The 16,306-nt window shown below is 36.7% G+C and overlaps 1 protein-coding gene across 1 annotated transcript; it reads left to right on the forward strand.

Annotated features, from left to right (window-relative positions):
• The first annotated feature begins 1,026 nt into the window (after nt 1–1,026).
• LOC124987069 (holocytochrome c-type synthase) lies at nt 1,027–3,027 on the forward strand. The gene has a single exon (XM_047555998.1). The coding sequence runs from the start codon at nt 1,147–1,149 to the stop codon at nt 1,963–1,965; it is 819 nt and encodes a 272-aa protein (XP_047411954.1). The 5' UTR covers nt 1,027–1,146; the 3' UTR covers nt 1,966–3,027.
• The last annotated feature ends 13,279 nt before the right edge of the window (nt 3,028–16,306 follow it).

The raw sequence follows: 16,306 nt of genomic DNA on the forward strand, positions 1-16,306 counted from the left end.
CAAAAGCATGTATATTTTACCAATAGTTTGCATAAGACAACTTTTGGGGATCGATACTCACAATGGCCAGACTATTAATAGTCTCAAACACTCAGCAGAGTTTTGCAGGCTTCCTGCAAAAGCATATTCACATGAAGCATTAAATCCTACAATGTTTGGAAGAAGACACTTTTTTTTTTTTTTTTTTTTTTTTTTAACAGAGGGGAGCTATCCAAGTTCAGTGGATGAGCAGCATAAGTGGTAGGACATTTGTCCACTGAAATCATTGGAGAATTGAGCAATTCAAGATATCAAATTATCCAATGTTTCTGTGCAGTGAAAAATATATAATCTAATGATGTGGTTTTACTAATGAGAAAAGATTAAGTAAATTACTGATTATGTGCTCACTCCCAGACAACATAGCCTTGTGAAGCTGTAATGATTTCACAGATTTGTAGTCTGGCTTCAGCTAACTGACAATAGGGTACTTGCAACACAGTCTAATAGGAAGAGTGGAAAGAATTCAAAAAACATTTAAGCCTGTACATGGAAATCAGATCAATTTTTATTTTTCAGAACTCTTTTGTTAATCTTAAATTGGATAATTAGGACTGCAATTTGCTTTCAATTCATATTGGACTTTCTCATATATTATTATATCTCATTTATTATCATTGCATATTATATGGAATTTCTCCTGTGTTATTAATAACACATTTTAACTCTGAGAAATTTAGATTTTTCCTCCATTCAGGAAGGAGATAGAATATTTTATTTGGGGCTAAATCTTCCTGCTCTTGCAAAATGAAGATTTTTCATTTAAAATATTCCTTTGAATTTTGTAAAAAAGTAAAGCAAGATCAAATCACTCTTGATTTTCTCATTTCCTGTGCCTCTTCATTGTATATTGCATTAAGATGTAATGACATCTGAAATGTACTATTTCTGAAGCCACCAATCATTATTTAATTATCCTTCTTCAGGGTACCAGCCTTAAACTAGCAAAGGCATAAAAAAAATGAGTTGAGGAGAGCGCCGGCGGTGACCGAGGCGACAGCGGTGACCCAGTGAGAGGAAGGCGGGGACGACAGCAGATCGCTGTCCTCGGGGCTTGGGTTGGAGCTGGAAATTTAAAATAGTTTGGAGTCAACACTGATTCCAACCATGGGTTTGTCAGCCTCTACTCCTGCTGTTCCAGTTCAGACCTCAGAAGCTTCAGATCATCAGGCAGCATCACCACCTTCAGGATGCCCAATGCATGAAGGGAAAATGAAAGGCTGTCCAATGAGTGCAGAATCCTCTGCTCAAACCTGTGAGAGCAAAACATACTCTGTGCCTGCCCACCAAGATCGTGCATATGAGTATGTAGAGTGTCCTGTTACAGGCGCTGCTGCTAAGAATAAGGAGAACCTGGATCCTTCAAATCTGATGCCACCACCTAATCAAACACCAGCTCCAGATCAGCCCTTTCCTTTGTCTACTGTCAGAGAGGAGTCATCCATTCCACGAGCAGATTCAGAGAAAAAGTGGGTTTATCCTTCTGAACAGATGTTCTGGAATGCAATGTTGAGGAAAGGGTGGAAGTGGAAGGATGAGGATATTAGTCAGAAAGATATGTATAATATCATTAGAATTCACAATCAGAACAATGAACAGGCTTGGAAGGAGATTTTGAAGTGGGAAGCTCTTCATGCTGCGGAGTGTCCCTGTGGTCCATCATTGATCCGATTTGGAGGGAAAGCAAAAGAGTATTCACCAAGGGCAAGAATTCGTTCCTGGATGGGGTATGAGTTGCCCTTCGACAGGCATGATTGGATCATCAACCGCTGTGGCACGGAAGTTAGATATGTGATAGATTACTACGATGGTGGCGAAGTCAACAAGGACTACCAGTTCACCATCCTGGATGTCCGCCCTGCCTTGGATTCGCTCTCAGCAGTATGGGACAGAATGAAAGTTGCTTGGTGGCGCTGGACATCATAACCACTGTTTTGTTTGTGATGCAAAGTATAAACTATTTTTTTCTGAGAGATACATTAAACTATTTTCCCCAAACTGAATTGCACTCACAATGTAATGGGACCTTCAAGTGGGTAATCACACTTCATCCTCCACTTAGCAAAGGACCCTTGCTTCATTCAGTTTTGAGCTGCATTTTGCCTTGCAGTTTATAGCAGATCGTTCTAAGTTTTCTTCTCATTTGGTTTAAGTGGGAAGCAGTCCCTCAGTTTGTCCCTTAGCTGCAATATTGCCTGTGTATTTCATCTAGAAAAGTCTGAAAAACTTCTGAAAAAGAGTTCTTAGAAAGCTGCTTTTTTCTTACTGTTTTCTCAGGAATATTTGAGAGGTAAAACCTGAAAGTCAGTGCACTACTCATGAACTTTTACCTGGTCAAACCTTTTAACTAAAATCATTTATTATAGATAAGCAATATCTTTTTTATAAAAGACTATTATTTCTGAAGTCCCTACAATTTAGTCGAGACCCTGAACAAAATGCAAAGCCATACCCTTGCACTCAGCAAGACTAAGGCATGTCTTGGCTCTCTAAATTCTCATTTATATGCATTTTTCAGACTGGGCCTTGTTAAAGAAGTTTCAACTCACCATGAGGTGCTGATGCAAATACTTTGAAACATATATTTTAATTTTTAAAATACTTCCCTGTTGTTCAGATATGTAACTCTGCTCTCCCAAAATAGGTCTCTTCATTGTCCCTAGAATTTCAAATATTCCAACTTTGAGTCCCATTCCTTCCTCCATTTAAAGCCTTCACCCTGGTTGAGCTAATCTAGATTTAAAAATCTGGCTCAAGTCACAGTGCCAGTGATTATATTTAGCTGAGTATTAACATTCACAAGAAGAGTATTTTTCTCACATGTAGTATGTTTGCATCAATTCACTGTCTCAATTTTTATGTTTTCAGAAAACTTTAAGCTTGCTGTTGAAATTTCTTGTATCAGTAACCCAAAAACTGTTCTAATTATAGCAGCATGTTACAAATGACTATTTTTAAAAGTGTTAATATTAAATCCTTTAATTTATCCTGAAAAAAAAAAAAAAAAAAAAAAAAAAAAAAAAAAAAAAAAAAAAAAAAAAATGAGTTGAGTCCCGCCGGGGATGTTTTACTGCATACCTATGAAGGGCCCTAGCAGTGTGTTAAAATGTAAAATATAACTATAATTTAATTAAATCTGCTGTTACTTTCATTGGGCTTCCTCCCTGTCACAATTATCCTCAGATAGGAGGTTCATTCACCTTTGGAACTCAGCTAAGGGGAAGTAGAGGAGACACCACTGACTGTGTTCAGGGGGACGTACCTGAGGGGCTCAGGTATGTTCTGTGTAGTTCCCTTGTCACCTGTTTCAGCATATCGTCTCCGATAGCACACAGCACTGGACACATTGGATTGTAAAAGAGAATATAGTTCACAATGTATAGAACAAGAAGAGAGTCCTTGGAAAAGGTGCCTAACATCAGATGTAAATTTTTAAGTGCAAGATTTAGATCTCACTGAATTAAACAATGTAGCAAATACAATTATAAGCCCCGATTTTTCTTTTGGGTGAAAACTATGTAAAATTCATTTTTTATGGAAATTATCTTTTGGGGACACTGATGTATGGCAGCATTACAAATACTAAGAATGACCATGCATGGAGACATGCTCTACACATCTTGACCCATCAGATTCTGGTGGATCGGATGCAGTAGGTTGTTTGGCTGAAGTCTGACGGTTCAATCTGAAGTTGCATGTGAAATTGCCACCAACATAACCAAATGACCTAAGAAAACCTTGTAGTCCTGCGTATTTAGCTGTTAAGTCAATGTGTAGTCTAAGAGCTACTTTATTACCGTTATATAGCTTGACCTCAAATAGTGACAGTTTAATCTGAATGCACTGTTCAAAGATCATTTTCAAAAGAAATTTAAAATCATGACTTTCACACTGATTTAAAAATAATGTGTGTTGAGGATTTTATTTAACTCATCAATTAGGTAACAGAGAAGATGTTACATACACTCAAAGGGAAATCCCAAAAACCTATGTGTAGGCTAGGAAGATGTGTCTGATCATTGAAATAAACGTGCACATCCAGATAAAAGTAGCTTCATCCACAGTGTGTGTGAGAAATTGATGGACACTCTACTTTGCATTTTGACAGACAAGAATTATTGTGTATTGCTTTCAGTTATCTACAATTTACAGCATTACAAATGATCTCCCAAGGAATCTGAATAAAATAAACCTAGAAAGGTGTGATTTAGATCAGGGGAGGGAAAATTTTCTGTAAGGAACTAGATAGCAGATATTTTAGCCTTCAAGGGCCATACTGGTGCTGTCATAAATATTCAACTCTGCCAAGGTAGACATGAAGTACTTGCATATAATATGTAAAAAAGAAAAAAAAAATGACTGTGGCTGTGTTCACATTGAATTTTATTTACAAAAACAGGCATTGGGCTGGAGACTGCCAGAGACTGTGGTTTGCCACTTCCTGCTTTGGACAATGCATCTATTGAAGCCTGTCAACTACTTTAAACCCAGCTCAAGACTTGAGAATTCCTAATCACCTATGTAGTTCAAAGATAGATGGCAACTTTGGGAAAAGACTAGCTTACTTGTAGTTTATACTCACCCTGAAATCTCATTTTTAAAATTTATGTGCTGAATTTATGACATGAATTTTGTACTTTTCCCTTGGTCCTGCGTCATAACCCAAGTTTAACTTTGTCTTATTTTTTTTCTTATAATTCAAATAGAGAGGGGCTAAAAAATGACTTGAAGGCCAAGCCTGTCCTTGTCTGTTTTCATTCATTCATTCTGCTTTTTTTTTTCATTTTTAACAATACATATTTATTATCTCATAGTTTTCGTGAACCAGGAATATGGGTGTGGGTTACTTGAATCTTCAGCATGGTCTCACAAAACTGACTGGACTACATTCCTGTTTGGAGCATGGAGTCTTCTTTCAAGCTCAGAAGTCACTGGAAGGATTCATTCCTTGCGGTCGAAGGACTGAGTTCCCCTACTCTGCCTTTGCCAGAGGACATTCACAGATCTTAAAAGTCACCCACAGTTCTGATTACATGCTCCCCACCAATGACCCTTCAAATCTGTATAATTTCAAGAAGCATCCAGTTCTCTTTAGAAACTCACCAGATTATCGTTACTTAAAAATTCTTTCCTTTTTCAGTCTTGGTGTTGTAAATGTGTATTTATTGATTGCTACTTTTAGGAATAGTTTTTTTTTTTTTAATTAATTCTTATTTTTTAGTATCTCTGTTTAAAGAGTTGGTCTTGAACTAGTACATTTGGTATTAAAGTTCATTTCTTTAATTCTTTTCTGTTAATTTCTTACTATAGAACATGCATTCAGCATTGCATAAAATGATGTAATAATAACCTTTATTGAATGTTCTTCTGATTTTATGGTTGTGTTAGTCAGCTTTAAGATGTTGTGACCAATATACCGACAAGAACAACTAAGTAAAGCAAAAGTTTATTTTGGCTCACAATTTCAGAGGTCTCAGTCCATGGGTGGCTGATTCCACTGCTCTGGGCCTGTGGTGAGCAGAACATCATGGTGGAAGGTGTTGTGGAGGAAAGCAGCTCAGAACATGACAGTCAGGAAGCACACAGAGAACTTTGCTCACCAGGGACAAAATAGAAACCCCAAATCATGCCCCCAGTGCTACAATATCCAGCTACACCCTACCTGCTTAGAGTCACCACAGAGTACAGTAGTCCTTTCAAATTATTAGTCCACAGTGGATTAATCCATGAAGTAGGTCACGGCTCTCAAAATCTAATCATATCACCTCTGAACATTCCTGAATACCTTTCCCATATCCAAACTGTAACAACAGTCAAATAACAGTCAAATATAATGATCTCTCTATTCTATTCAAAACCACTTTTAACTTTGGCAAACCTGAAATTAAATTATTTGATAACAAGTTGAAAGGTGTTAATACACTACTTGAAATATCTTAACACTTTAGATTACATAGAGGGAAATGAGAGGGAGGGGGTGGGGGTATGAAAGATGGAATGAGACAGACATCATTACATGTATGATTACACAAATCGTGTGACTCTACATTGTTCACAACCATAGAAACGAAAAGTTGTACCCCATTTGTGTACAATAAATCAAAATGCAGTCTGTAAAAATAAAAAATAAATTAAAAAAATAAATATCAAAATTCCCTTGCAGATCTACTTTAAAATATATCTTAACTCTGGTTTCAAACATGATGAAATATTGTCAGGTATTGAAAATAATCTTTGATTTATCAAGGCTGGATAATTTTAAGAGAAATATCTACTTAAGACAACATTCATTTTTGTCTTTGCATTATTATTATTACTAAGTCTGATTACTTTTGGAATATGGCTAGTATTCTATGGATTGAATTAATATCTTTACCTTTATTGATATGCTCATAGAAAAAAAGCAAAATTATGAGACTACACTTATGAGAGAGGTAAGAAAATGTATTAAAATCTATTTTGAATAAGGAAAATCACAGGGAATGAATTTAAACATTTAAATACATTAAAGGCATCCTATGTATGTCAGAGACAAAATGAAAAGATAGAACAAGGTCTAGGAGATGGCCCTGTGGTTCATTGGCACAGATGGCTAGTTGGTGTGTGCCCACAAGCTAGACTCCCTGACCATTAGGCAGTGTGCCCAGTGCAGTAGTGAATGATGTGCGTCATGATGGGAACCCACTGAAGCCAGCACTCTCACGGCTGATGAACGAAGGGAGAAGGGCAGAACCTTCTTATACGCTTACATGGGAATTAAAATGAAGAAAAGTGAGTAAGACTTTATATCCTTAAAAAGGGCAAAAACCTTCATCTTTCTGTTCACTGCTCATTGACCAGGACTGGTCATGAGGTTCAACCTAAGCCTAAGAGGGACAGAAATATCTCAGAAGGCAGAGAACATCCAGAGAACAGCAGGAGTGACTTCCACTGTCCCTATCAGAACCTCGTAGGACGTTTTGGTAAAATATATTGAAATTGAAGCTAGATGTGCATAAGCCTTGACGTGGCCATTTTACTTCTGAAAACCCATTGAAGAAACTTTCACTTCCTGTTTTTTTTTTTTTTTAATAATACCAGGATTGAACCCAGAGATATTTAATTACTGACCCACATCCCCCAGCCTTTTAGATTTTTTTTTTTTAATTTTGATACAGAGTCTTTCTAAGTTGCTTAGGGACTTGTTATGTTGCTGAGTTTGGCCTCAAACTTGAATTCCTCCTACCATAGTCTTCCAAGCCACTGGGATTACCGGTGTATGCTACCTCACCTGGAAAACTAGCAACTTGTAAAATATATACCAAAAGAGGGATTTTAACAACATTGCTCGCGATATAGTAAAATGTCTATCAGAGATAAAATAGATAGAATTATTTTGGTAAATTTCCACAACAGGGTATGTTGTAACTATTAAAATGCCTGATCTAGAGATTCATATATCATTTGGATGCTCTTAAAATACAAAGTGAATGGAAAAAATTTAGTGGCACAAGAGTTTAGAAAATGACCTCTTGTATGAGTACATGTAAAATTCTGAAAGTAATAATATGCATATATATATATATGGATACACATCCACATATGTACATCCATATGTATTTATGAAAGAGCATTAATCATGAACAGAAATTACATATGCTATCTTTGGGAAGAAGCATCATTTTTGTGGAGGAAGGGTTGGGCTTGATATCATAGTAGACATGAAGAATTTTTTACCGCTTTATATTAACTACTGTCTAAAGTAATCAAAAACCAATTAGGTGAAATATTGAAAATGAATGGTACATACATGGACTCTTGATATGATATTCTGTTAATTTTAAGCTTATCACTTTTCTAATTAAAATAGAATAAAATACTGGCCCTGCATTGGAAGATGGAGGTGAAAAGGGTAGTCAGGCTGAGACACAAGTATCCTGCTCCGAAAGTTCTTCTAAATCATCTGCATGTATTTAAAATCCGAATTGGGTGCATAACCATATTTCTCAAAGATAAGGCTGAAGTTTTAAATAACCAGCAACAGAAACTGATGCTTAATAAGATAGGGTGAGTTCCTGCTTGCCCCAGCTTCTTTACCACTCGAGACTGTATTTAATTTGATTTAAACTTGCACGTGGGCTCACAATGATCTCCTCTCCCCTGATGTTTTCTGTGTGAGACAACTGTGTGGACAAAGATTTCTCTGCCCTTATGCAATTGCCTTAAGCAGTTTTGTGAATGTTGTTTGTGACCTGAGAATGCAAGTTCCCAGAGGCCTGTGAGTGCACCCTACCACGCTTACATAAGTGTTTATTATGGTGCTAAATTTATGAAGAAATCCTCTTAATATGGCTTATGACATTCAAAGGTTCTGTGTACTCCTCATATTTATCAGCAGAATGAACATAACACATGTGTGTGTTTGTATGTGAACACTTGGAAGGAGTAGGTCAGGGACAGAAATATTTAGGTAAAGGTTATTATACTCTTTTAAGTTAGGGATGGGGAAGCACCTAACAAATGACTATGTGTGCTTTGTAGACACACCTTCTATAAACAATATACATATATAGTCCTGATAAAAGACAAAGAATGAAACCTCATGCTTTGCTGAACATTAAAGGTGATTATACCAAAATTAATGGTTATTATACCAAAACAGGGCCAAAGGTAGACATACCCAGCTTTGTTAACTAGTATACTAAGTCCACTACTCTATTAAATCTACTAAGAATACTAATGTACAGATAGGTATGGTGCTCATGCCTATAATCTCAGTTACTCAGGAGACTGAGTCAGAAGGAGCACTAGCTCAAGGGCATCCTGTGCAAACATAGGGAGACCCTGAGCAACTTATCAAGACCTAGTCTCAAAATAAAAAAAAAATAAAACGGTCTGAGGATGTGGTTCAGTGGTTAAGCACTCTTGGATTAAGCACCCGTGGGTTCAATCCATGGTGCAAAACTAAATAAATAAATAAAAAGAACTAGTGTGTTAATCAGATTTTTATGACTGTGACCAAAATACTTGACCAGAACAACTTAGAGGAGGGAAAGTTTTTATTTTGGGCTCCAGGTTTTGTTCGTGGTCTGCAGACTCCTTTGCTCTGGGCCTGAAGTGAGGCAGAACATCATGGCAGAAGGCTGTGGAGGAGGAAAGCTGCTCTGTTCACAGCAGCTAGGAAGCGGAGAGAAAGCCAGATGCCAGGGAGAAAATATAAACTCAAAAGGCCTGCCCAGTGACCTACTTCCTCCAGCCAAGCCGTACCCTTCCTGCCTACAGTTATCACCCAATCAGTCCATTCAATTAGTAATCCATCAAATGGATTAATGCACTGACTTGGTTATAGTTCTCATAATCTAATAATTTTACCTCTGGAAATTCCTGCATTAGCATAGGGACATGTCATATCTGAACCATAATTGCTAGGAATGTAGGTCAGTGGTGGAGTGATCTGAGTTTAATCCCAGTACTGCAAACAACAACAACAAGAGCAAAACTTCTAGTCTTCCAATATCCTAATGAATAATAGAAAAGCTAATAAGAGATTAACTTTCTACTGAATCAGTAAATGTTTCAACAAATTTGGGCATTATCTTTTAAAGAAAACAAAGAAACCTATAAGTTTGGCAGTAGCTTGATTGAATAATTGAGATGTGAAGAAACTGGCAAAATACACAGATCAAGGAGATCCCTGCCACAATCCTTCCAAGACAAAGCACACAGCCCCCCTGAGCTCAGAGAAGGATGTGGGGAGAGTGGGGAATCACAAGAAGTACTAGATTTTCCCTGACTGACTGCCTTCTGCTGCAGTAGCATATTATGAATTTAGCTGCCATTTCATTGGGGCACAAAGCAAGTTTAGTTTGCTTTAGTAATTTTGTGTGTTTTTTTTAATCAACCTACTTTAAGACCTTCTTATGACAATTTTTTCTTCTTTCTGATGCTTGGATACCATTCAAGTTTCTTACACTATTTGAACTTTCTGGAATTTAGTTTACCTATAATCCCTGGTGAAGCACACTGGCCTGGGCTACATACTTCAGAGTGGCCATCTACAAGTTATTATAGTCACACTTTTGCCTGGATAAGACTCAAGTAATAATAATTATATACATTTTTGTATTTATGTTTTTTTCCAGTAAGCGATTTGAAAATAATACCATTTTAGATGATAAAATTAGGGTAATGCTACATTAATTGTTATATATAAATTTGGAAGTAAAGTGGCTTTAATAAGTAAATGTTAAATTTATCTTCCATTTAACCTAAAATTGTTTTTCTAATTGCTTTCTTAGCAAAGAGGTTATTATTCATTAAGATTCATCAAAAGCATTTTATCCAAAGCTCCTAAACTGACAGGATAATGAATTTCAGTTAATACAGTATTGATGATTGATGATAGGCATTGAATGTCTTTCCCCAAAGTTATCCTGGAATAGATTCACACTGAATAATTTGTGTTGCTCCACTGAGCACACTGAGGTGTTGAACTGATTACAGGTAAATTACCTTTGTGCCATTTGCTTCCTTGACTACATGGGTAGCTACTACAAACATTGAATTCTACCTCGATTTCAGATAATTCAATTTTAGTCTAATTCTTCATGAAAGCATTTTTCATATTTTTCACTAAAAGTATTTCTTAAAACTATAGTCCGATATTTAAAAAATGAGAATGAAACTGCTATTCACTTATCATTATTTACTATAATGTAGTTTCTTTGCTTGGTGGTAGTGTGGATAGAACCCATGACCTTACTTGTGCTGGATGAGGGCTTTATCATTGGACCACATCCCAGCCCTAAACTCATTTTTAAGTAAGAAGATTTTGATGATCTTTTGTGATCTCATCAGAATTTATTCAAATTAATATCATGTGTTTGACCTCAGACTTTCTAATTCACTATTTTCTCTGAACAAGTGTTCTGATTCATAACAAGTGAGCTAACAAAACTAAGAAGAACATAATTTTTTCTACCTTGGTAGCAAAATTCTCAAATGCCTGAATTTTAAGGTTATTACCCTATTTTCCATCTTGGTCATGAGGAAAAGTTCTCAATCTCCTTCTAAGTGGTTGAGTATTAAGCTAATGAGAACCATAAATTACAATCATTTATAAAAATCAGAAGAGGCAATACCTTTTAATTAAAGAAAATGACATTAAAATATATCTGTGTATTCTACTAATGACTCCTTTCCTTTTTCACAATGTTGATAAATATTGCTTTTGAAATGTGTCCCTACTCTCCTCTGTCCTCCTCACCCAAATCTAAAGGAGTAAAACAAAACATAAAACTTAAAAATAATTATCCTGATTTTGTTGTTAGTCAGCTTAAACAAAATATTTCTTTTTTCAGTGATCATAAGTAGATTGTATTTTAGGTTGTGACTAATTTTCAAAGGATCGTTGTCACTAGTTTTCCTTTTAGTATAAAATTAAATAGACTCTAAGATTTGGTGGAGCAACTGGGACTCACACATTGTTAGGAGTGTAGAATGTTATAACCCACTGGAAGAGCTGAGTAGTATTTAATAGATTCATACAAATTGCCAGTACTAAGACATAAATTTATTCCCGGCTTCATTTTTTAATAAGTGCATTATACTCATCATAATCTTGGCATACACATTTATATATACATATAATTTACTCCATTTCAATCACCATTACCTCCACTTTCCCTCCCCTTCTCCCTAACCTTAATTCTCTTCCTCAACTGATCTTCCTTCTATTTATTTATGTTTTAATTGGTGCATTTTCTCTATGTTTATATTATGTATTCTATATATTCATGCATGTATATAGCAGGATTTGGTCAATTGTATTCTGCATTTCCTCCCTTTTCCTATTCCTTCATTCTCCTCATAGATTCCCTCTTTTACTCCACTGATCTCCACTGTATTTTCATGAGACTCACCCCCCCTTTAATTCCTCATTTCTCTCTTGATTTCTCATTTGACAGTAAATATTGACTCCTGATTTTCTGAGTCTGGCTTATTTCACTTAGCATGATTTCTCCAGCCCTACCCATTTACCAACAAATGACAGCATTTCATTCTTCTTTAAAGTTGACTAAAACTCTTCTGTGATCTGTGCACAGTGGTGCATGCCTGTAATCCCAGCTATTTGTGAGACCGAGGCACAAGGATTGCAAGTTGGAGTCCAGTCTCAGACATTTAGGGACACCCTCAGCAACTTGGTGAGAGCCTGTTTCAAAATAAATGACAAATAAATAAGAACTGGAGAGTTAGCTCAATGGTAAAACACCACTTGGATTCAATCCCTAGTACTAACAAATCAAAATAAAACAAAAATCCTCAGTTGGGTAAATATGCACATTTTCTTTGTCCAATCATCTGTTGATGGACACTCAGGCTAGGCACCTTCCATAAATTGGCCATGTGAATTATGATGCTATAATTGGTATGCATATATCACTATCATGTGCTGATTTTAGTTCTTCTTGATAAATACCAAAGAGTGGGATAGCTGGGTCATATGGTAATTCTATTCCTAGTGTTTTGAGGAGACTATGCTGCTTTCCAAAATGGTAATAGTAATTTTCGAGCCTAGTAAAAATGCATTGGTGTACCTTTTCAAAACCCAAAATTCTCACCTGAAGTTATTTTTACTTGTAATCTTGATAACTGCCATTCTAACTGGAGTGATCTCACTGTAGTTTTCTTTGCATTTTCCTGATTGCTAAGGATATTGGACGTTTTTAATATATTTTTGGTCATTTGCATTTCTTTTGAGAAATATCTGTTTAATTTATTAGTGCATTTATCCATTTTTTTGGTGGTTTTGCTTTTAGTTCTGTCTATACTCTATAATCCATCCATATTCTAGTTATTCTCTGTTGGAAGAGTAGCTGGCAAAGTTTTTCTCAATTCTTGTACTCTTTCTTTATGCCCTTGGTTCTTTGCTGTGTGGAAGCTTTTACATTTGAGGCCATCCTGCTTACTGCATCTTGAACTTTAAGCCATCCCACTTACTGCATCTTGAACCCTACTTCTTGAATTTTGAATTGTATTAAGGAAGTATGTGCCTGCACCAATATGTGCAAGTGTTGACCCTACATTTTCTTCTAGCAGTTGCAGTGTTTCTAGTCTCACTTCTGGTTTCTTATCCAAGAAAAATTCAAACTTTTGTCCCACAAAAGTACGTTTATTAAGATATTCATATCAGCTTTATGCTATAATAAAACACACTATACAACCCAAATTCCCATCCTCAGATGAATAAATAAACAAATGATGCCATTTACATACCTGGAGTACTACTCAGTAATGAGAAGGCATGAACTATTGATGGATACAACTGTATACATGAATGCAAAAATGTTACCTTGCACAAAATAATCCAAAGTGAGGGGATATGCATTTCTCCTTACACGAACTTGTAGCACAAACTAAATAACAATGATAGATATCAGAATCATACCTGCTCAGAGGAGGCAGGTAATAGACTGGAAACTTTTAAGCATGATGTCATTATTTTATTTCTTAGAGTGGTATATACATGTGTGCATAACATCAAAATTAAACACTGGTTTTTTAAAACCAGAACATATTATTGCAGATAAGTTGAATTTAATAAAAACTAGTAATGAAAAAGTGGAAGCCAAAATAAAAAAAGATTGCCTATTATTATGTGAAGTGCTGGCTGGCTGATATTAAATTTAAAAGAACTGCTAGTGCTATACTGAAAGATCCATTTCTCATCAAAAGTATGCCCGTAGTGACAATATAATTTAATGTCTGAACTGGGGCACTTTTGAGACAGAAAGAGGACACTATTAATAAGTTTTCTGGGTCAAAAAGTATTATTACCCTAGATATGACTGTTTTCTAAAAATGGGGACCTAAAGGATACAGAACAAGGGGCAGTGAGACAGGCTGCTTCTTGTGGATGCTCACTCATTCTTGCAGGCCTTCTGCAGTGGCCTGTTCACTGAGGCAAGTGGAGCTGCTGATTATTCGTATCTATGGGAACTCTAGAGTCAGATGTTGATTTTCAACAGCTCTCCCCTACGATGATGGCACATAGAACCTCGGTATTCACAAGGGATGAGATGGAGGGAGTCAGAAACGGAGAGAAAGCTGGAAGCCTGTGGTTCTGTTCTTGCAGTAGCAGAACCAGATTCACTTCTTCTTTTCTCATCTGCACCTTCATGTTCCATCTCACAGATTCTTAAGATTGCTGTGATCCCTGTCCAAACTTTCCCTGAGCACACAGGACATTACTCCACAAGTTGCAATCCTTACCTACTCGATCGGAATTATTTCTTAGTTAATGGCTAGGTCATGCTACATTCTCCCAAAGTGAGTTGAAGGTAACAATTATTTATAGAATGGAGTATACATCACCAGAAATCAGAAACTTGAGCCAGTTTGGGTCTGGAAAGTCTTTCTGGAGCAGTTGAACTTGAACTGAATTGTTCAGGATAGGTAGGCATTATATAAGAAGAGGAAATATAGAAAGAAGACCCAGGCAATATAACAGCATGAAATGTGCTGAAGTTTCAAAAGCAGCAAGCATTCAAGGATGTGCAAGTAGATGGGCAAGAGAAGAATGTGTGGGGACAGAAGGAATGAAGAGAAGGATACTAAAGAAGTGTTCTACAGTCCAGTTTCTTCCTTAAGTGTTATGAATGTGAGACAGGGCTCCTTGTCTAAAATGCCTTGGTATATAAACAAATAAATTTATAGACAGGGAAAACAGGCAAGGACCGAGTTTTTCATTATTTTTAAAGAATGTTGAAGCACATTCTTGTTTAGCACTATTTTATTATAATACATGTGAATGTTCTATATCTTTATGTAAATGTTTTTGTACTTTAATGAGCTAAAACATAGCCCATAGAAGTCAAAATGAATTGATGTTTCAGTGTATTTAAGTAATATTTATTAATACCCATGCATCAGTCATGATTTGATAACTAACAAACCTCCCTGAAACACAATGGCTTAAACCAACAGTCAGTCATTCACGATTGGTCACAAGTCTATAGAAGCCTGGGCCATTCATGCATCTGTAATTAGTTGAGCATGGGTGGAAGTCACTGCTGACAGTTGTGTTCTGTCACATGTTTGAGCTCAGCTGGCTGTCAGTCGATCTGGAATGTTCTCAGTTCTCTCCATATGGTCTCTCATCACTTTGTAAGCTAGCTCAAATTCTTAGGGAGAAAAAAATATGGTGGGCCTTGAAAATTGAAAGCAGATGAGTGTGGGGAATAGCAGTTTAAGATTCAGTGATACTGTGAGTGAAGGACAGACTGACATAGAAGATAGAATGAAGAGACTATCCTAAATGAAGCAAAGGGATATATTAGCTAGCTACTGCCAAAATAACACCACATGGAAAACTGCCCAAAATTCCGTGGTTTAAAAGTACAAACATTCATTGACTGTGGTCTGACTGATGAAGGCTTGGCTTGACGGGGTGAATCAGTCTCAAACTGCTATCAACAGAGAGGCTCCTGGTTCTCAGTGGCTTTGAATTTGTTCGTTCTGGGGCCCAAGTTAAAGGAGCATCATTACTAGGCAAGTTCTTTTCATGGCAGAGAACTAAAGTTTGAGATGAAAGGCAAACCACACCATCACACCTAAGTGTCTGCTGTCTCATTTATCATTTTGCAATGACCCACTAAGTCACATAGTCAAACACAAAATCAATAGAGTAAGGGCATGCAATTCACTCACTGTGAGACAGTGATTATTTCATGAACAATAAGCTAGTATGAAAAAGTTTATTTGAAAAGTATATCGACAAGTAAGACATAAGAGGGAGACTGAATGAAATTGGAGTATGTGGCACATGGCATTTTCCAAGATGGCCCCGTCACTAGAACCCACTCCCCATGTTCTTGTAGAGATGTAATGTAATATTGATCTTCCTTCCCAAAAAGAAGTGAAGTCTCTATCCCCTCTCCTGGATTGTGGGCCACCATTACAGACTGCTTGACTGAAAATGTACAGTGAAAGGGACACAGAGCTATTTTCAAGGATGGGTTAAAAAAGGTTATACAGCCTCTGCTTGCTTCTCTGAAAAAATCCTACTGGAAACCTAGTGATCGTAGAAGAAACCCAACCTCAACAAGGCTACCATCATTGGGAGAAAGTCCAAAGTGGCACATGTAGAAGGACCATGTGAGAAGCTCTGATCCTGTCTAAAGGGGGGTGTGCCTCACCCGCCCCAGCTGCTTGTCTCACTGTTCCAACTTCTGATCCCTTCTGACTGCAACCTTTCTGAAGACCCAGCTGAGCACTGTCCAGATACCTG

The sequence above is a fragment of the Sciurus carolinensis genome, chromosome 6 (assembly GCF_902686445.1).
Source record: "Sciurus carolinensis chromosome 6, mSciCar1.2, whole genome shotgun sequence".
NCBI lineage: Eukaryota > Metazoa > Chordata > Mammalia > Rodentia > Sciuridae > Sciurus > Sciurus carolinensis.